This window comes from Stylophora pistillata, chromosome 7, assembly GCF_964205215.1.
Source record: "Stylophora pistillata chromosome 7, jaStyPist1.2, whole genome shotgun sequence".
Lineage (NCBI taxonomy): Eukaryota > Metazoa > Cnidaria > Anthozoa > Scleractinia > Pocilloporidae > Stylophora > Stylophora pistillata.
Genome location: NC_142525.1, coordinates 25,546,087 through 25,566,808, shown reverse-complemented (window position 1 = coordinate 25,566,808; position 20,722 = coordinate 25,546,087). Strand labels below are relative to the sequence as shown.

Below are 20,722 nucleotides of genomic sequence, written 5' to 3'. Positions count from 1 at the left end.
TCAATTGTAATAGGATACCACTCATTTAATTGAGCTCCCTGCTGGGTTCTACCAGGGGTTACTTAAGAAAAGATAACTCCTTCTGGAATTAATGAAAAATAACGTTTTTAGTATCAATTCAAAGAAGACATGTTGCTTACTGTTATAAGCAGAGGGATTTCTAATATGTTGAAAACATTTTAAATGATGATCAATTAAATTTGACATGGAAAATCAGAGGGGTGTTTCACTTCATAACTTTAAGTACATACATCATATGGAAAATTGCTCTGCTTATAACACAAAACTTATTAAAAGGAACAAATGCTGAAAATTTCAGATCAATTGGATAAATTGTTGTCAAGATATCTTTTCTAGAAGACAAAATTATTGCGTAATGATAAAATGGCCTTTAAACTTACAGATAGCAATCAAACTTAATTTTTTACAATATGTAACCACTATAGTGGCCCAAGTGTCCATATTTTGTCCACAGGAGTATCTAAAAGTAATTTAAAAACATCCTGGTTCATAAGTAACTCCTTCAGCTTCTCGAAGGGCTTCCTCTCGACGAGTCCTCAGAAGTCGCTCCCCTTGACGCCGTCTCTTTTCCTTCTGCATAACCTGCAAATCGGACTTAGCCAATCTTTTACTGTCTTTTGCATGTGTTGCCACTCTTGTACAAACACCACCAGGGATACAAAGCCTCTCCATGATTTTTAGCCTACTAGAAGCTCCATTATGGTAGTGGCAGACTGCTGATGCTGCAGCACACCGAATTACTTTTGCACCATGGTGTTTATGTTTAGGACACCGTACCCACACCATTGAGTTAACACACTCATTGGGATTTTGTGTTGTTCCCAACACACACCTCTCTAGCAATTTCGAGTCACTTAGAGTCATAAAAGTGGGTTTCAAGACATCAAGAAAGACATCTGGCAAACAGTTACCACTACTGTATGTAGATGTTCCTGTTGCTTTGTCTTGCTTCCATTTACACCAAGAGGATTCCCCTGGTGGACAAAATCGATGCTGTTTGGCTGGGTCATTTGACTCAACATTGTGATGGAGTATTGCAATAATGTTTTTTTTCATTCCATAAACTGCAACCTCCACCTCCCTTCTTCCTGGATTGGATTTCCTGATGGTATTTTGCCGAATTGCAAGTCCATAATCTTTCTGGAACTTCTTTATTCTTGTGTCAGACAGTCTCCCTATACCACCAATAGGTTTGCCATCAGCTAGTTTCCCTTTAGTTCTAGCCTTCAGGTTCAACAGATGTTTGCCCATCCTTTTTTGGACATGTCCCACGCAGTCTAATTTCTCAACTTTGATTTCACCATAAATATTTTCCACAGAATTAAAGGCCTTGCTATCACCATCGCTCACCATCCATCTGTACCTCAGGTTGTGACGTTCCAATGACCTTTCCCACAAGACTACAGCTCCTTCACACTCCATTGCTGGTGAGCTACCAGCAAAGTTTATGTCACACTCATGTTCCAACAACCACTCCTCAAATTCTTCCTCATTTACACATTTTGCTTTATTTAAAGCACATTTCTGACATGCCTTTGAAAGGACATGGTAGTCCAAAACTTCACCAGTGTCCACTGAAATGACAAAAACCACTCCAGTTAATGAGGTAAACCCTCGTTTGGCCCAAGTGCCATCAAAACTTACAACAGCATCCAGAGTATCATCCAGATCTTTTTCTGGGTTTTCTTCCAAAATCTGCTGCCGAAGTCTCTCTCCAGCTTTTCTCATGTCATCCTTTGCTTCATCCTCAAGAGCTTCCAGGATGTTGTCCACTTGTTTGTAGTAGGCAGGCTTAGAAAGGCAAGGCATGTTCATTATACCACAGAATGTGGCAAGGCCTTCATAACCACAGCCACTCTCTATAGCATGGTAGACAACTCGGCGGTTAATGTCATAGGATTTCCCTCGCTGGGTCACACCACTGGATGTTGGAAGCGGACTGGATTCCTCAAAGGAACTGCACTGAAGGGAAAACTGTGACATCAGCCCTGCTCTTGCACTTTTATCTTCCTCAAGAGTTAAGGTGCCTAAAGACAAATCAAGTGAAAATTGTAACATAAATCGGGCAATTTTATTATAAGCAAAGTACAGACCTCAAGTCAGAAATACACATACTGTGGTTTTTCCCCATAATTTTTTGTTTACAGTTTATATGCACAATATATACCTCAAAATCTTTCTCTTAACCAATCCAAGATTTAATAGATAAATCAGCATATTTAGCAGGGGAAACTGGAACTAAGGGTCGAAATGATATGGGAAATACGTCATAATCGAGAACAGAGAAAGACATAGATTTCAAAAAATTTCTCACCTTTCTCACACACGTGTGCCTTAGAGAGGGCCGTGGATAAATTTTTCACATTTATTAATCTATATTCCTCGCTTTCCTCGGTATTGAAGGTATACTCTTCATCAGTGCTGTCTAAAAGAAGCTCCTCGTCGGCATATTTCATTTTCTTTCTTGAGGAACCAACGGTTTCTTTAGAGTCCGAGTCGGAGAGCTGATTTTCATCCCGCGAAGTGCTCGGAGTTGAGGCGGCGATTTCGTAAACATCAGGAGCTGTTTCTTCAGACTCTTCTTTCTGTTTTCGCCTTCCAGAAAAATATCTCTTTCTTTTCTTCCTGTAGACAGATCTACTTTTCTCTCCGACCATTTTCGATATAACTTCTCCTTTGATTATAACTTTTCCTTTGATTGCTCCGAGTACACTGAGTGTCACAGTCGACCAAAACTGCCTCTAAATCTATCCCATAATGGTTTTGACCCTAGAAAACCCTTCAGATAAGACTAAATGAAGTATCTCTCGATAAATCCTGCCCGTTTGGAGCTTGGTTGCCAGAAAAACACGTTATAAACAACTGAAAAATTAAAAAATGCTCTTCTCGTTGCCATGGTAACCACGCCATTAGTCAGAGCGGGAATTTTAAAATCGCTCAAAAAGGCAAAAATAGTGAAAATAAGTGGAAAATTATTTTTCCATAGCAAAGTTTAATACCCAAAGCTGCAAATTCCGAGGAAAACAAAAAACTCAGTTTTGGAGCAAATTTCAGGTTTACCCCCGCCTTAAATGGACAAAATTTTTAAAATTGGCTCGCCATTAAGTCTTATGATCGCCTTTGTATGAAAGTGTTTTGTTGTTGTTGTTGTCAAGTCCGCGTTTTACCAGTCCGCGCTTTACTAGTCCGCGTTTTACCAGTCCGCTTGTTACTAGTCCGCGTTTTACTAGTCCGCGTTTTACTAGTCCACGTTTTACTAGTCCAGTCCAGTCCTCGAAATACCATACGCCGTCATAGTTCCAATTTGTTGTATAACTTGCCATGGTCTAAACACCAGTATTTCATAAACATTATAATTTGGATATATCAACAAAGTTGAAATGGTAAATTGGCCACCGTAATGATTACAAAAGCTGACGTTTCGAGCGTTAGCCCTTCGTCGGAGCGAATAGAGGAATTGTGGGTTGTGTGTGCTTTTAAAGGCTGAAAATGGAGCTACGTTATTGGTGGGTGCATGGCAACGAGAAAAACATGAATAAATTAGTGGAATGAAAAGCTTTCATTGATCCCTGTGGGATTTAGACTGCCGGTTTGAAAGATGAGCTTTTGTTCAAGATTTTTACGGCTTTCCGTGCCACCTAAGTGCAAGGAAAGACCGCAGATTGCCATATGTTACATTAGATTTATCTGAGTATTCAAGAGAAGTAAAGAAGTCATGGCTCTTCCGTGCTACGTAAAACTGTAGGCGATTTAAGAATAACGATAATTTTGAGCATGCGCCTTTGATTAGAATTTCGTAAGATTAAGAATGACAATACCCGAGTTAATGATCTTTCAAAATATGTAAAGTTTACTTTGGAGAAATGAATGTGGGATTTTTAAGAATTTGTTGAAAATCGTCAACGAAATACCTAAAATCACGCCATGTTGTGTATGCGTGACCATTAACAAAAACAAAATCGTTTTTGTTTTAGAAATCATGGCAACTCAAAAAGCGTAAAGAAAAATGCAAAGGACTGACCCCAACTTGGATATGATATTTTCGAATTTTCAAAGTGCTTCATTTTACCAATGAATAAAGGCTGATAGTTTCGAAAGAAACTGTTTGGGGCTGCGTCGGTGGGAGTAACGAAATAATTTGGATATATCAAGAAAGTTGAAATGGTAAATTGGCCACCGTAACGATTACAAAAGCTGACGTTTCGAGCGTTTGCCCTTCGTCGGAGCGAATAGAGGAATTGTGGGTTGTGTGTGCTTTTAAAGGCAGAAAATGGAGCTACGTTATTGGGGGGAACATGGCAACGAGAAAAACACGAATTTTACCGTCTGGTTAATTTCATTCGTGAGGTTTATCATGAACAGAGAAGCCGGCCGCTGCAGCTACGATCAAAACCGGCTTAGTTTTCAACGAATTCTTCGTAGCTCACTTCAAATTTGTCCTCTTTCTACTGTTAATACAAATTTTTCTGAAAATTCTGAAGGAAACCATAAAAGGGCTGACAATAAAACCAACTAGTTTAAGCATGTGTTCCCATGCAGTTTACTGTGGACCGTTTTGAGACTATATGCAAAGACTGCAAATTACGTCTTGCTCATAAAGCACCACAAAATTTGCATATCAGGCTGAGCCAGAGTTCGTGACAGTAATTGGTACATAGGGTGGACAAGATTGGGTCTTTTGGCCATATGCCTCTTTTCTTTTGTTTTCGACGATCGTTGTTCCGAAGTTTTCAGTCAAACCAGTTCAAAACAGGAAAGAGGTCTCGATGGTTTTCAATTGACAGAACTACCCTACGTAATTTGCATAGCGCGACATTATAATATGATAAATTTGCGAACATGGACTAGCGACTATACTCCCGAAAGAGCAAAAACCTCGACCATTTCTCCAAGAGCAGGAACACGCAAAGTATTGTCTTTCTTAAATTTAGAATTTTTATTTAGTTCACGCGGGAAATAAAACATGCACTAATGAGGTTAATTTAATTACATAAAATTGAAGTGTTAGATTCTTCGAAAGTTAGTAACAAGAAAGATCAATTCTTGGTAAAAGAGTTTATTAGTGATCTAAAGAGAAATCTGCTACCCCAAAGGAACGCATTGTAGAGAAAGATGCCGCCTGCCATCCTTTTTGCTAAAGCTAATTGGTGTGAACGAAAGGGATCATTCAAAATGAACCCCTCCCCCCCCCTCCTCAACGGGTTCAAAACACGTGAGCTTTGATTTGATGAATAGAATAAATGAAAAAGTCTTGAATTCTTACTTTTAAAACAGTCTACAGCCGGTTAATGAGTTAAAACTTTTTATACTTCTCTTCTATCCAATGAGAACTCAAAGTACAAACAAGCAAACTGCCAGAAGCGCGGGATAATGCGAGTGACTAAGTCGCGGTTGGTTATTTAGTTTTGAATCTGATTGGTTTAAAAAGTGGCGCGAGATTTCTGAAATAATCACACAATGTAGTAGACCAAAACCAAAGAAATCTCGGATAACTTACATCTCACAACTAAAAATTTCCCTACAACTGAACGACTCTCTTCAAATACACACTGTTATTTCTGAACGCTCTCGCTCTGCAATGATACAAAAACCCAGACTGCTGGAGCAAGCAGTCTGAAAAAAAAATGAAGACAGCTCGCATGAAGTTCCGAAATTCGTATATTTTCATTTAGTCCTGTTTGGACCTAGTCACAACAGCGAGACAAATTCTACGGGCAGGTCATGTTCATGAATTCCTAATCCACTGTACGCCGGGGGGTAAAACAAGGGCATTACTTTCGTCCGGTTCCAATCGGCCGCCCAAAACCTTGAAGAGATCTCTTCCTGACTTGGTCATCGGATTTTGATCCAAGCCTAAAAACATCAAAGTCTTGTTGTGCTGAAGAACCTCTACAAATTCTTTAGCCCCGTCATCGCTGATAAAGTTCCATCTCAGCTGCAAATGCGTCAGGGTCTGATTTGTTTTCAGCGCCTGCGCAAGAGCTACTGCACCTGAAAAGTCAATGCGGTTTTTAGTTAAATCTAGACGTTCAAGAGTACCATTGACCCTGAGACCCTGTGCTAGGATTATAACACAAGGTGAGCTGATTGAGGAATGGTTTAAATCTAAACGGGCCAGCTGAGTGTCACCTGACTGAAGAGCCTTTGAAAACGCTTCTGCTGATGAATCATCAAAAACAGACATTGAACGCAACATAGGTTGAAAAGTTTGCGCATACCCCACGTAAAGATGAGTCAGAGAACAGTTTGACTGAATACCCTTTCCAAGCTCAGCTAATGATAAGTCACTAAAAGTATGTCCACGAATATCGAGGCAAGCCAGTGAACTGTTACATCGGAGAGCGTTTGCCATAGCTTTTAACCCTTCATAACCAATTGAAATTTCACCACACAAATTTAAGCACCTTAATGTTCGGTTAGACTCCAAAGCTTGAGAAAGTGCTACGGCTCCTTTATTATCAATGTCATTCTGTGCGATATTCAAGTCCTCCAATACTCTATTGAACTTTAAAGCTTCTGCTAAGGCTTCAACTCCGATATGTGAGATCTTATTATCAGCTAAGCACAAATGAGTCAATGTGTGATTTGACTGGAGAACTCTTCCGAGTGCTTCGGCTTCCACATCACCAACTCCAGCTTCACGCATATCTAAATGCGTTACCGTGTGATTGGCCTGAAGAGCGGGAGTAATTGATGTGATGTGCGAGCCGTACGTCAAACGTAAGTGCTTCAGAGTATGACATGTTTTAAGGACATTTGCAAGTGCTGCTGCAGTTGATACATTGAGTTCCCAAGTTAATTTGTTCAGTTTGCAGTTGCCATTAAGAAATTCGAACATAACGAAAAAAAATTGAGAGTTCAAGGTAAAGTCATAATCACGCACTGTTATTTCATCCATTGGACAACAGCGTGCGAGTGCACCGGCCATCTTGATTTGGTAGGGTTTGACTCCAGTAGTAGGATGTTCACATTGAGCAATAGCTTCAACTGTTTTCACGACGAAAGAAGACTCCACTTCGACTGGAAGAGACATCACCTGATGAAGTGGCTCCCAATAATACTTAGCATCTCTGCAGACTTCGTCGTATTCATAGTGAGGGACAATCCTCCTGGGTGGGTTGTCCTCGCTGTCTTTTGCTAGTCTTTGAGGCTGAAAGGCAGCGCATATACTGGAAACCAGGAAAGCAGCTGTATCATCACTTTCACTCGCTGCCATTGTGATGAGAAACTTCCACATCTGCCAGTACTTACGAACTGGAGTAAGCTGTGCCAGCAGGGCGGCTTTGTCCCTGTCAGTAGTTAGCAATTCATGCGCCAGGTGGAACGAGGCGAAATATTCCTGAAATGTCTTGTGGATAAATGCGTAAGATGGCTTCGGTTTGATTTTGCTTGCACTAGGCTGTCGAGAAAGAAATCCAAGCTCAAGGAATTTGGTTGAATGACTTTTCAGCTCTTCAAAAGTGAAAGATAATTGATCTTTGAGCAGAGCTTCGAGAGCCAGCTCTCCTAGCTGATTTAGCTGCTCTGTGTACTTCTTTACGGGATCTTTGTCGTCCAAAGAGATTTCTTTTTTTGAACAATATCTTCTAAGAACACAGCTGACAAGTTCAAAATACAACATGGTTCTGTTGTAAGGTAATACTCCGCCTGTATCTTCAAAAACAAGACATAGAAGAGCTGTGTTAAGCGCACTGGCAGTCAATTCTCTAAGCTGTGAGTCCCTGTCTATTTCCATGATTAGTTTCTTAGCAAGAATCGGTTTCTCGTGGCTGCTAAAGTACTTAGTAATATAATCGTCTGCGTCTTCTTTGGTGTAGCCCACAATCTCAAACAGCGCGTCACAGTGTCGCCGAACTTTCATTCCAGCTTCGTGTCGAGCTGTTAACATGACGTAGGTCAAAGGAAATACTCTCCCTGAAATCAAAGGCATAAATTCTTCGAACAGCTTCTTCGGTAATTCATCCAATCCATCAAGCACCAACAAGATTCTAGTTTGATTGTGGCGAATGAAATGGAAGAACTTTTCCTTTTCTTTCTTGTCTACATCAATTGGTAATAGCTGATCATCAATAGCGTCCTCAATGTTCGCAGTCTTCATATCCCGACAAGTCAGCCTAAGGAACATGTCCACTTCAGGAAAAGAAGGTTCAGTTGTAATTTCCCCCACAGACCAATCATATGCAAGCTTCTGACAGTAGGTGGTTTTGCCCATCCCAGGTGGCCCCTCGATCAACACCACTCTTGGTTTCTTACCTTTACATTCGCATTCACATTTGCAGTCACATTTTTTGAGTGCTCTAAAGACCTCAGTCATTTTGACGAGGTCATCTGTTAACCTCTTTCGTTCTTTCTCACGGGCAACGATCATCAGTCTTGTAAAGATCTTGGCCAGTTCGAATTCCAATTCATCCTCACACCAAGGGAATGGAAACAATACAGCACCCTCGTACTCTCGTCTGATCAGCTCTACAAGTTGCTCTGGGTAATCTGAAAAATCGAATCACACGCTATCGTGCTAACCTAATAATTACAATTTTTTCTTACTAATTTACTACTTATTCAAATAACTCATTCCTTAACTCGTTCCCCCAAGAAATATTTCCATTTATAAGAGCAAGGTTATCTCAACAGAGAAATTTAACACTCTCAATCATATGTTGTCCCTCGCTATAACTATGATAATTGTGTCTTCTTACTGATTGTTGGAAAGTTTGTGATTTTAACAAAGTTCTTCAGACTGAAAGTCATTCAATTTCTCATTAGATTTTTTCCATATTATTTCTAACTAGCAAAAAATAAAGATTGTTGATATTGTCATGTCCTACCAAAAGAAGACTGACGAGTAGAAGTACTGTTTTACCCGCAAACAAATTATAATTACTGGATGAAGTGGAGCATGCTAGGGAGAGATGCGTGCGAGGGCGTTGTTAGAGGGGGAGGGGAAGCCCTGACGTGCATCATACCCCCTACATCAGTTGAATAACGTGTTTTCAACATACAACCCATACATAAATTCAGGTGGATGATACACGTGCTAGAACATCGGTATAAGCCACCTCATGAACGACGGACAGAAATTAGAAACCGTGATCCCCCGCAGTGGAAACATGGATTGTTGACGCCGTAAGCCTTCGGATAGCCGGGGAACTAGCATTATGATATGCTGGTTCTTCCGCTGCTTCTTCTGACTCCGACAATTTAGTTTTTAGCGGATCGTCAGCGTCGCAGTCATAGGCGAAATCGGAAGAAAACAAAACTGTTCTGATTCTTCTCACTGCGATTCTATCTAGCTAATGACTCTACTTACGGCTCCGAATTTCGATTATTCACAGATCGCAACCGCTCTTACGATTCCGACCACAACCCCAAAGTCGCCAGTTGAAACCAGCCCTAATGCCAATTCTCTAGGCTGTCAGATAGTGAAATAATCACACAAAAAAGCAAAAAACAAAAAAACATTAAATAGTGCTAGACCCTATTGACGCAAAACGTTGCGATTATCGGTGTCTTGGAAGCAAATCATTAACCGATACCAAAGGCTGACAAAATCATTAGCTCCTTAGAGCATACAAGACCACTTTTCAAAGATTTAAATGTTATCAAATTATTTGATGAACTAACTGTCCACATTCCGATTTTTATGTATAAATTTAAAAACCAACTTCTTCCCACTAATTTTAATGTTTTTTTCACTTCAGTAAAAGAAACTCATAATTATAATACAAGCAGGGTCCGAAATTGCGACCGACTGGTCGCCAATGCGACCAAAAATTAGGTGTTGGCGACCACAGTTTTAGAAGTGGTCGCCAGGAGGCGACTTACCTTTTGTCCCCTCGGCATTTGAAATTCCAAGGTAGAAGGAAAACAAAACTTAAAGCTCCCGTGGATAATTGTAGTAAACCGAAGCGACGATCGCCATATTTACCTGGCGCTATATTGTTTCAGCGGCTTCTTTCAATACGGATATCGCAGACGAAATCCGTGACGAGATCGAAAGCGTCGGCAGAATCACATGCGCTTAGTCCTCAATCAGGCGGTGTGCGCACGGGATTGCGATGCATTGTGAATGTAACATTTTCAAGATGGCGGCGAAAACTTGGTAAGTTTGTGAGTTTCGGAGAGCATTTTCGACCTAGAACAGAATGTATCTCTTTCGTTTTTTTGCTGAAATGTCTCTTCCAACTTCCCAACAGTTAAAAGACATGGTTTTTGGGTTCAAACGAAATACGCTCTTTTGTTTCTAATAGCCCATTTTATCTACGCTAATTTACTGTGAAATTGACACCGTTTCTTAAAAGCTTAGAATTTCTTAACTCTGTTAGTTTGAGTGACAAAAAAGGTGTAAAAGGCTTCTTTGATCTTCGTTCTAACCCTGTATATCAACGCTCCCCAGTGCATCTTCAGATATAACCATTTGAACATGGTTAACTTTTAGGTAAATATGGCGATCAAAGACAACAAACGGCCTTACGCCGGCGTTCGTCACCGTCCGTAGAAAGCTTTGAAATATACTATCAAATCTTCAATTGAAAACAAAACATACTGGACTTTTATAATCGGAAAAACACCTTTCTAAACGAAGTAAAAGGATCATCACTAAAATTTCTCCCCTCTCTCGATTTCCACATTCACTCATGGACCAATGCAAAGCCCTATGTATCCAACAAGAAGCATCGATAGCCGCAGTTTGGGCAGAAAATTCACGCAAATTGACTTTTCTCCTGAATTGTTCCAGAAAAGGCCAGAGACAGTTGATTCCCATTACGCATTCAATCAGCTAGCCCCGAAGAGATGTTTACCCGACGGCGTCTGCATGCAAATGACTTAGATTTCAAATTTCACCCCTGAATCAGCGCGATCCCAGAGCGCACACCGCCTGGTCCTCAATAGTTTACTTAAATACCGGTTCGAGCAATAAAAGTGTGAGGGCCTGGCACAAGCACATTGATCGTCGTTGCGTTTTCGTTCCGTTTCGGCGAAGCACTCTTAGTTAAATCTAGGTACAGAAAGAGGGCCCCCATATGTCTTATACACAGAACTCAACAGGGTACCAGTAGTAGTTCCAACTAAGTGGAAATAATAAGAGAAAGATACCCGAAGCCTTCACAAGAACGTTCTTCGAACGGACAAACACGCCCATTGAGATGTAGGACTCTGTTACCGTTACACGGCTTTTGTGAAGTATGTATATTGCGTTAAATGAAAACATTTTGTTGAAAGGTTAAATTTTGTGCTTTACTATAAATTAAGGTATACCGTGGCCGGTATGGACAAATTACGTACGTTATTTACCCAAAACACATGCAAACTTAATAATTGGCGGACAAACTTAACTAAAAGCCAGCAAACTTAATTAAATGCATGCAAACTGTAAAAAGCGCTGACAAACTTAACCACCACTGAAATACTTGCTCATGCATTTGTATCTTCAAAATTGGATTATTGTACTTCATTACTCGATGGACTACCGAACTACCAAGTAAAAAAGTTACAGCACGTCCAGAACGCCGCTGCTCGTCTCATCTCTCTTTCAAGAAAACATGAACACATTACGCCTATTCTAATAAATCTTCACTGGCTTCTGATACATTATCGCATTGTGTTTAAAATTCTACTCATCACGTACAAAGCTCTTAACAATTTTGCACCATCGTACATTCGTGATCTACTCACACCTTACATTCCAGCTCGTCAACTGCGTTCATCATCTAAGAATCTCCTTGTGATTCCTCATTTTAATTTGAAGACATACGGTGCAAGATCTTTTTCTGTAGCTGCCCCCACACTCTGGAACACTTTGCCGTCTGATAAAATGAACAGCTCCTCAGTGTTCGTTTTTAAAAACAAACTTAAAACTTTTCTTTTTAAAAAAGCGTTTTTCTAATTTTACAACTGTGTCACTCTTGTTAAGCGCTTTTGAACTTTGAGGAAACTGGCGCTGTATAAATACTTTATTATTATTTATTATTATTATTATTAATAAAGGACATGCAAACTTAACAAAATAACGCGTACAAACTTTATGACAAGCACGCAAACTTTAAAAATAGCACGCAACGTCAAAGTGAAACACATACAAACCAAAAATGAAACGCATACAAAGTTAAAATGAAAAACACAAACTTAAAATGAGACACGCAAACTTAATAAAACGCGCCCAAACTTAAAGTGAGACACGCAAACTTAATGAAACGCGCACGAACTTAAATTGACACAAACAAACAAAAATGGAAACGCACACCAATCTAACATGAAACACGTACAAACTTGAGAATAAAGACGCACGCAAACTTAATATAGAACGTACGCAAACTTAAAAAAATACGAACACGTACGTTCTATTTTAAGTTTGCGTGCGTGTTTACTCCTAAGTTTGCAGGCGTTTCATTTCAAGTTGGTGTGCATTTCATTTTCAGTTTGTTCGTCTCCTATTAAGTTTGTGCGCGTTTTTTTAAGTTTGCGTGTCTCATTTTAAGTTTGTGTTTTTAATTTTAACTTTGTACGCGTTTCATTTTGAGTTTGAAAGCGTTTCATTTTAACTTTGCGTGCTATTTTTAAAATTTGCTCGCCTGTCATAAAATTTGTACGCATTTTGCTAAGTTTGCATGTCCTTTATTTAGTTTGTCAGCGCTTTTTACAGTTTGCGCGCATAAATTAAGTTTGCTGGCTTTTTGTTAAGTTTGTCCGCAAATTATTAAGTTTGCATGTGTTTTGTGTAAAGAACGTACGTAATTTGTCCGTACCGGCCACGGTAAAGGTAAGTTATACCATGGGTTCCAGAGGGATTGTTTTCTTTAGTTTGCGGCAAATTCAGCGGCGAAGCCGCGATCGTGGCGCGGCAAGCAAGAAACCAAAAAAAAAAAAACAAACAAACACTTGGTTTTGGCGACCAAACCCGTCCAATTGGCGACAAAAATTTTAGGTTAGTCGCCAGTTGGCTCCCTAAGGAATAAGTTAATTTCGGACCCTGAAAAGGCTTTCCTCTAGAACGACTTATGCTCTGCCAAAGACAAGAACAAACTATGGTACTTTTAATATTAGATATCATGGCGCTAAGGTTTGGAATGCAATCAGTGATGACATTAAGCTTCTATCACTTAAACAATTTAAGAAGAAAATAAAATCAAGTATTCTTGCAAGTTACTAACTGACTTAATTATACCATACATTTTCTTTCTTCCGTTAGTTAATCTGCCTATACAAACTGCTTATCTTCGCTAATTTGTATTTTTAGCTTGTAACTAGTTTTTTGTTTGTGTGTTTCTGTGTTTGTTGTATGCGTTACTTTAAGAAGTCTTAAGTACCTGACACCATTAGTCATTACAGTATTTAAAATCTTAAGGATGGCTGCTCAATTATATTAGCCTGGTGGTTATTTTGGGCAGCCATGCACTTTATTTTATTTGTTTTATTACTTTTTTGTAGATTTAATTTAATTCAGGGGTGCAAATAAAGTTGTTGTTGTTGTTGTCGTAGAGTTACAAGGTTTTTCACACAAGGTTGTGAAATTTCTCGCCATCATTTTCAGTGTCATCCAACAACTGCTTAATTAATGTTTACGAGGTAATATAGGTTAGCTGTTATGTATCACCAACACAAGGATAAGTAGGGAAGGGGTGTATGGGAATCATAAGGGAGACAGCTGACGGATCCTGTAGCTATCACAAATCCTTTTTTGTCCCCAGAAATATCAGCCTCGTCGTCTACTCTAATCAGTCCATGTTTGGTTCATGAAGAAGATTAATACGTTTTGATACAAAATTTTTTTGGTTTTATCAACTGAGTTTATAATGTAAATTGGCCACCGTAAAGAGTTTCTATAACTATGAATATTTGCACTACACCGGCATTGCAGAGGTCATGAGTTCAAATCCCGTACAGGCCTGAATTTTTTTTTCCAGGCCTTATTTTTACTACTGCTTAAGTAGTGTCCATTACTGCAAAGATCGCTTTCACACTCATCTCTTAAACTGCGGTTCAGATAAATGATTTTTAATACATTCACTGGGGCGGATCCACGATTTAGTCAAAAGAGAATTGTCGGAGATCATGCTCCCCCAGGAGATTTTGAAAATTAGGTCTTCGGAAACATGATTTCCAGCATTTTGCGGGACAATTAAGGGATTCAACCGAACCACGCGAACCACCCCTGGATCCGCCTCAGATTCAGAGTCATAATCTAAAGAGACAAAAGCTGAAAAGTTTAGGTTTCATGAAAAAGCATAATAATAGAATATACAATAATAATAATGATAACGAATTAATAGACAATGCTTTGCATGAAGAATCCAAAGTATAATAATTACACCTTGCTGTAAATGTCACTAACCCTGAGTGTGATTTTTCTCTTGAACAGGATTGCCTTGAGTCACAGAGGCTGAAGGAAGAGGACCCTGTCCATATTCAGTTGATAAGTGAGATGAGTAACCACCAGAGGAGCCTTAGAGCCAAAACAGATATAGTATCAGTTAATTACAGCCCTGTCGATTAAGGGGATAGTTTTGAAAAATATTATATATTATGTACAGCACTCGCAAGCTTTACAAAGTAGGCAAGTGAGGGATGTGAGAGTCATTTGAAAATGAACTACTTTATTGGCATCACTAAATATCTTGATGGTACCTTCAAGGCGATCATATTTAATGAGTTTTCCTTGAAATCGTTTGGAATGATGATCAAGAAAATCAGAAGATGGCCTCCTATCTCCAGTTGGAATAAGTGGTCTGCTTTCTGAACCTAAAGGTGCAAAAAAAAAAAAAAATTACACTATTAGAATGTTTCTGTCAACATTTAATATTTGTCAAATGGTACTTTTGAATTTAGAATATTAAATGTTGACAGAAAGATTCTAATTGTGCAATTTGAAGTTATAACTTCAGTTTCTTCAATTTTGTCCATTCATGTTTTCCTTTAGAAACATCAAGAGATAAAACTGAATCCCATCAACTTTCTCAAAACAACCAAATTTAAACGCTTACAGTGCATGTACACGTATAGGCATCTACATGTAAAATAAAACATCTACTCCAGTTACTAAAGCTCAGTACACCCAAAAAAGGAAGCTGAGCCTCATCTACAACTTTAATTTGGTTGACAATAATATTTCTTATTGAGATAAAGAATCCAAATTATAGAACCACATCTTTACCATTCATTTCACTAACCTTGAGTGCAATTTCTCTGTTGACCAGGTTTTTCTTGAGTCACAGAGGCTGCGGGAAAAGGACTTGGCCCACATTCCATATATGAATTTGAGGAGTGACTACCAGAAGAGCCTTTTAAAGTTAAAACAAACATCACATCAGTTAATTACAACCCCATCACATTATTTCACTGTTAAATTATATGTAAAAAAACTGTTAAGTTTATGTCTCTGAGGACAAAGCCTTTATAAGAAAAGCAAATACAATAATAATAATAATAATAATAATAAACAATGCTTTACAAGAAAAGTTTAAGCATAGTAATAACTATTCACCACAAATTTCACTAACTTTCAGTGTGACCTCCCTCTTGAACAAGTTTGTCTTGAGTGACAGTTGAAGGAAGAGGACACTGTCCATATTTCATAGAAGAATGAGATGACTGACCACCAGAGGAGCCTTTTAAAGCTGAAAGAGACACAGCCCTGTCACTTAAGTTCAATAATAAAAATTAAAGGAAAGACAAAGGCATGGTTTGGAAAAATATCATGGGCTAGAAGTAAGCTTTACCAGGCATGCCAGCTTGGGAGTCATTTGAAAATGAACTAGAAGACTGACATCAATTAATATCTTGAATTATTACCTTCATGCTGATCACAGTAAATCGGTTTTCTTCCGAATTGTTTAGAATGATCATCACCTAAAACAGGAGAGGCTGGTCTCTCATCTTCTATTGCAATGACAGGTCTGCTTTCTAAACCTTAAGATGCAAAATTACAAGAAATTATAAACCCTTTCTATTACAAAGCCAATGATAACGAAAACAGCTCATAACCTCTTCTCTTTAGCCTCCCGTCCTCCTTGAACAATGCAGCAGTAGTATATAATTATAATTAGATCATTTTTACTCTCCTTCTTTTCTTCCTTTTCTTTTCTTTCTTCTCTTTTCTTTTTTTTCCTATTTTTCTTTTTTATTATAAATTTTAAATGTAGTATATTATTGCATTGTATCAATAAGTCTAGTATTCATTCCATATATTTATATTAAGAACTATTCTCTTAATACCCTAATTTATTATTACCTCACACTTGTATCTTGGACCTCTCTATTAATTTTACTGGGACAGTGACCAACACAAAAGCTACGGCTACTTTGGTCACTGTGCACACATTATACAAACCTGCATGATATCTACTCCTCATTATCTTCTTCACCTGGTTCTTTAAGTCATCTTATACCTTATTAATTTGAATAGTGCAAAATAAACTTGGACTCTGGACTCTCTACAAATGACATCATCAGAATGTGCTTCTTTTAAGATCTGGTGGTAATAAACTAGCAATTCACTCACCAATACTTATACTTTGTCTGTTTATTTGTTTTCTTTCTAAGCCATCAAGAGTTTATCAAAGACACGCACACTTGCAAACAACCACTTCATGACCACTGATGTGCCTGCAGGTGTGCAGATGACCACAGGTGTAATGTATTCCCTAGGCTTAAGGCACCTCTCTTTTATCATTAAACAAAATAAATCTCTTTAACCGTTTCACCCATTACACTATCTTCTAATTTCTCCTTTCAGTATCACCTTTGATTCAAATGGAAATAATCAACAATTTACAAAGTTCCTAATTTTTGAACAAGTAGGTAAGAAGTAGATATCAATAAATTCACTCCTCTCAACAAAAATCATTTTCTGTAGCTTACCAAATATGAGACTGTACATCCTCTCTACAAGACTTCTAATGGGCTTTTCCCAGCTGTACATCTCAAGGTACTTTTCACGAAGAATCTTTGTTTCTGCAAGTCGCACACTCCTCTTTTTCTGTCGCACAGCCTTGATTTCCCTTGCCCAGACTTTAGGATCTTCAGAGTCTATCACACACTGTGATCCTAAAGGCACCTCCTTCAGAGCTTCTCCAAATCCTGAATTACCACTGACAAATACAGGTAAACCCGCTGACAAGGCTTCCAGAGCATTAATTCCAAATCCTTCAGTCTTGGATGGCATTATGGCAAGATCCACCTCACAAAATAAGTTGGCTAAAACTTCTCTGCTGTCACTGAAGCTGCGAACAGTTAGCTGATTATGATCAATACCATGCTGAAGAAGCTTATCTGCTATTTCATCTCCTCTCCCTCTTGGTGCACCAACAAACTTGAGTTGATAGGATTTATCTTTCAACTCAGCAATTGCTTGAGCTGCAAGATCATAACCTTTCAAGATGAAATCTTCACAGCTGTCACCACTTCCAATGACTAAAACACTGAATGTTCTTCTTTCTTCAGTGGCTTGCTTTACCTCCAAAAATTCAGAGAATACGCTTGGAGTCAGTTCAAAAACATTTTGCTCTTTTTGACTGCAACGAAGGTAACGCTTGTAAGCATCTGTCAGCTTGGGTCCAATTGCTACAACTTGATCAGCCTTCTCACACAATGCAACTTCTATTTTTTGCAGTTGTTCACCTTGTGAAATGCTTTTGTACATTCCAAGTTCTTCTGGGGCAGTGTGAACGACTTGAATCCAATTGCATTGGTGAAGTTTTCTAATAACCTGCACTTGTTTGCCAAGAGTTACTCCATGTCCTACTACACAATCCATGACATGTCCATCTGGGATGAGCATCAGACAGTCAACTGGATTCATACCAAGCAGCGTTTCAGCAACAACCAGCTGAACATCATGACTTGCTGCATTGTTCCTGTCTTCTTCACTGCATTGCGGAAGAAAGACACTAACTTCCACATTGGAGTGTTTAGCCAACTGTATGGCAAGCTCTCTGTTGATGGTTGACAGGTCTCCATCAGTTGATGAACTCCACTCGCTGCTCAGCAAAGTGACTTTCAGTCTCCTGTTTTCTTGGCCTTGTTGTGATGTAGAGGCTACACTGGGAATGTCAAAATCCTATGAAAGCAAAACAAAAAGTATTCAAAATCATAGGCAAATATCATTTAAAGAATTGCTCATTTGTATGTAATATAGGTTCCATAAATTTTTGTCTAAATTTGCTGCTCACTGTGTTCTTCCTAATGTCACAAAGTCAGGTACATGTATGAGATGTATAATTTCAAAGTTTCACTAACCTCCTGACTTCTACATAAGGTGTAACTGTCAATTGAATGACTACAACAAACGTTCTCCTTTAGGACTAATCATCTTTTTCTTTGGAACTCAACACGTACCAGTAAGTGCTTATAATTCTATTTGCTAGTTACAAAACACATTACCAAATAGTAGTGTTTTCTAGTTCAAAAGTCTAGTAGTTAAATAATAGACCCTTGAACAGACAATGGATTAAGTTACCCGTATATAAGCTGTGCTAAGAAAAATTGAAGGAAGGTTAGTGTTCTGAAATCCTTAAATCCAGGGTGCCCAGCATATGCTTTTTACGAAAAAACTAAGATTCCTGAGTTGCCTAAGGGCAAACGTAAGGTACCAGGGGCCACCAGGCACCGCTAGACCACAGCCCTGATATACATTATTTTATTACTTAACCAGCATTTCTTGTTGTGATAAAAAGGAAACTACACAGTCCTAGAAGAAGAATCAATTATCATATCATTGTTACCTTAGATAGCCCAGACATCACAGAAGACCTTGAATACTGATATTCCAGCTAAAAAGAAAAACATTCGAGTGTCAAACCATGTTCACTGCTCTTGACTGGGCAATATAGACTCAAAAGAATGTGAGTGGGGCAATATATCAAAAGGTTCAGAAAAAACAAATCAGTTAAGCGTAAGGGAAAACACAGAAATATAAAATATGGAACACCCATAAAATAATGTAAATAGCAGGAGAGTTATGGCAAAGAAAACTTGAACAGGGAGGTATAGTCAATATCAACCAATTCCAAGGGGGTAACACCAAGAAAGCCTTACACTGGAAGGAAACTTTTACACTAAAATTTGTTGAGTAAACAACTACAGCAAAGGCAAATTACCTTACACCCCTTCTAGTCATCCAAATGAGATATCCTTCCTGTGGTAAGGATTCCATTAAGAGCTTCAATCCCAACATGACTCTCTAACCCTTAAAAATAACTGAAGAAAAATAATTATTGTAAGGAGATGTAAGGAGTTAAAGATCAGTATGCATAATTACCATACCATTTTCTGTATAATTTCCAAAGGTGTTGATGAAGAAAATTTGTTGGACAATCAAGAGCTTCTCTAGTTAGTGATCACTTCCTATATTCTTGTGACACTTAATGTGTGATTCAGCGGTGATATTGTAAGGAGAAATTAGATGCTGGTCATCCCTAGGGGTAATAAGTAATGGGATTTAGAGTTACCTAAGTAAAATCACATAAAAATATGCAGGGATGAGTTTGTTTTGTCTATTGAAAATATATCAGAGTTCTGATGAGTTAGGGAATATAGAATGATATGAAGATATTTTGCTGTTTATTCAGACCTGAGCCAAGAAGCAGCTTACACATACTTCTAATACTACAATTAACGCAGCACTTTAGAAAGCAGATAAAAAGTAGTAGAAAGTAGATTAAACAATAGAATAAACTTAAACTTCATGAAGTTTGAGTTTATTCAAATGTTTAATCTGCTTTCTACTGAGGTTTCAATAACCACACATCTTGGCTGAAAGTGCTTAATATACCAGAGTTTGCGGAGCAATGTACCATAGCTTAGAAATAATAATAACTTGTCACAACAAGAAAATTTGAGAATGTATTTTCACGAAGCAATCCTTCAATCTATACAGGAGGCTACTTTTAACATGCAGGACAAGCTATTAAACTTAGATATTAAATTCAAATATTAGAAACACAAAAAGAGAAATGAGAGGATGTTACCCAGGTTACAGTTCTGCATGTGCTTAAGATCATAATTCAAGCAATATCATTTATCTATTCAACTGTTTACAAAATTTTGTTTTCATGTGTACAGTATTGTTTTTTTTTTTTGTCACCTAATTTACCACTAAATGTTTCCCTCACATTCCTACAAAAAGGGGTAATTAGGAGAATCACACACAAATACCAACAAATCAACAGTCTAAGAAGTCAGTGACAAATTGGAGAATAAGAACCAAATAATCTAAGAGAAAATGATCAGAGGTTTGAGGGGATTGGAAATCTTACATTGCTAATTTCCACCACTACTTTTCAAGTATTGAAACAAGACATAGTCACTTGTTGAGTTTGCCTATGTAATTCGAAATCACAGGTGGCCCAAGCTCTGTCACAGGCTCTTCCACAGTGAATAATTAAAGAGTTTGTATAGTGGTTTGGTTGGACTCGCTTTTGAGCTCCGTAAATGTAAAGTTGTGTAAAATAATCAAAGAAATAAAGTCTTACCTTCATAGAGAGTAGTCTGTGTTGTTCTCCTCGCGATTTGAGGCCGTTTTGATGTGTTTTAGCTTGATGCCCTAGATTACCGTGCATAAAATATGGGAAGGTCGGAAACTTCTGTTGACACATGCTCGCCAAAATCGCTTGAAAACAACACTTAAATACTTTCCCTTGAATCAAAACTTGGCAGCACGAAAGCCAAATAGTTGCCCTTTAAGTTCACTGAAAAAAATCCCACAAAA

The 20,722-nt window shown here is 38.4% G+C and overlaps 2 protein-coding genes across 7 annotated transcripts in view; both read right to left on the bottom strand.

Annotated features, from left to right (window-relative positions):
* On the bottom strand, positions 1 to 2,843 carry LOC148727259 (uncharacterized). The gene is made up of 2 exons (XM_088728283.1): positions 2,336 to 2,843; positions 1 to 2,048 (listed from the first exon to the last, which is right to left on the bottom strand). The coding sequence occupies exons 1-2, from the start codon at positions 2,676 to 2,678 to the stop codon at positions 493 to 495; spliced, it is 1,899 nt and encodes a 632-aa protein (XP_088584409.1). The 5' UTR covers positions 2,679 to 2,843; the 3' UTR covers positions 1 to 492.
* A 2,463-nt stretch (positions 2,844 to 5,306) lies between these two features.
* The window catches only part of LOC111335767 (uncharacterized), a 64,410-nt gene continuing 48,994 nt past the window's right edge, over positions 5,307 to 20,722 (bottom strand). For 2 of the 6 annotated variants that reach the window (XM_088728248.1, XM_088728247.1), the window contains exons 2-10: positions 19,113 to 19,212; positions 18,738 to 18,785; positions 16,876 to 18,073; positions 15,808 to 15,924; positions 15,516 to 15,632; positions 15,186 to 15,296; positions 14,644 to 14,757; positions 14,351 to 14,461; positions 5,307 to 8,508 (exon numbers count right to left, since the gene is read on the bottom strand). In XM_088728248.1, the coding sequence (XP_088584374.1) occupies positions 5,747 to 8,508; positions 14,351 to 14,461; positions 14,644 to 14,757; positions 15,186 to 15,296; positions 15,516 to 15,632; positions 15,808 to 15,924; positions 16,876 to 18,073; positions 18,738 to 18,755 (4,548 nt within the window). In that variant the 5' untranslated portion in view covers positions 18,756 to 18,785; positions 19,113 to 19,212 and the 3' untranslated portion in view covers positions 5,307 to 5,746. The remainder of the gene's footprint in view (positions 8,509 to 14,350; positions 14,462 to 14,643; positions 14,758 to 15,185; positions 15,297 to 15,515; positions 15,633 to 15,807; positions 15,925 to 16,875; positions 18,074 to 18,737; positions 18,786 to 19,112; positions 19,213 to 20,722) is intronic. The other 4 variants (XM_088728253.1, XM_088728249.1, XM_088728250.1 and 1 more) reach the window with 4 other exon arrangements.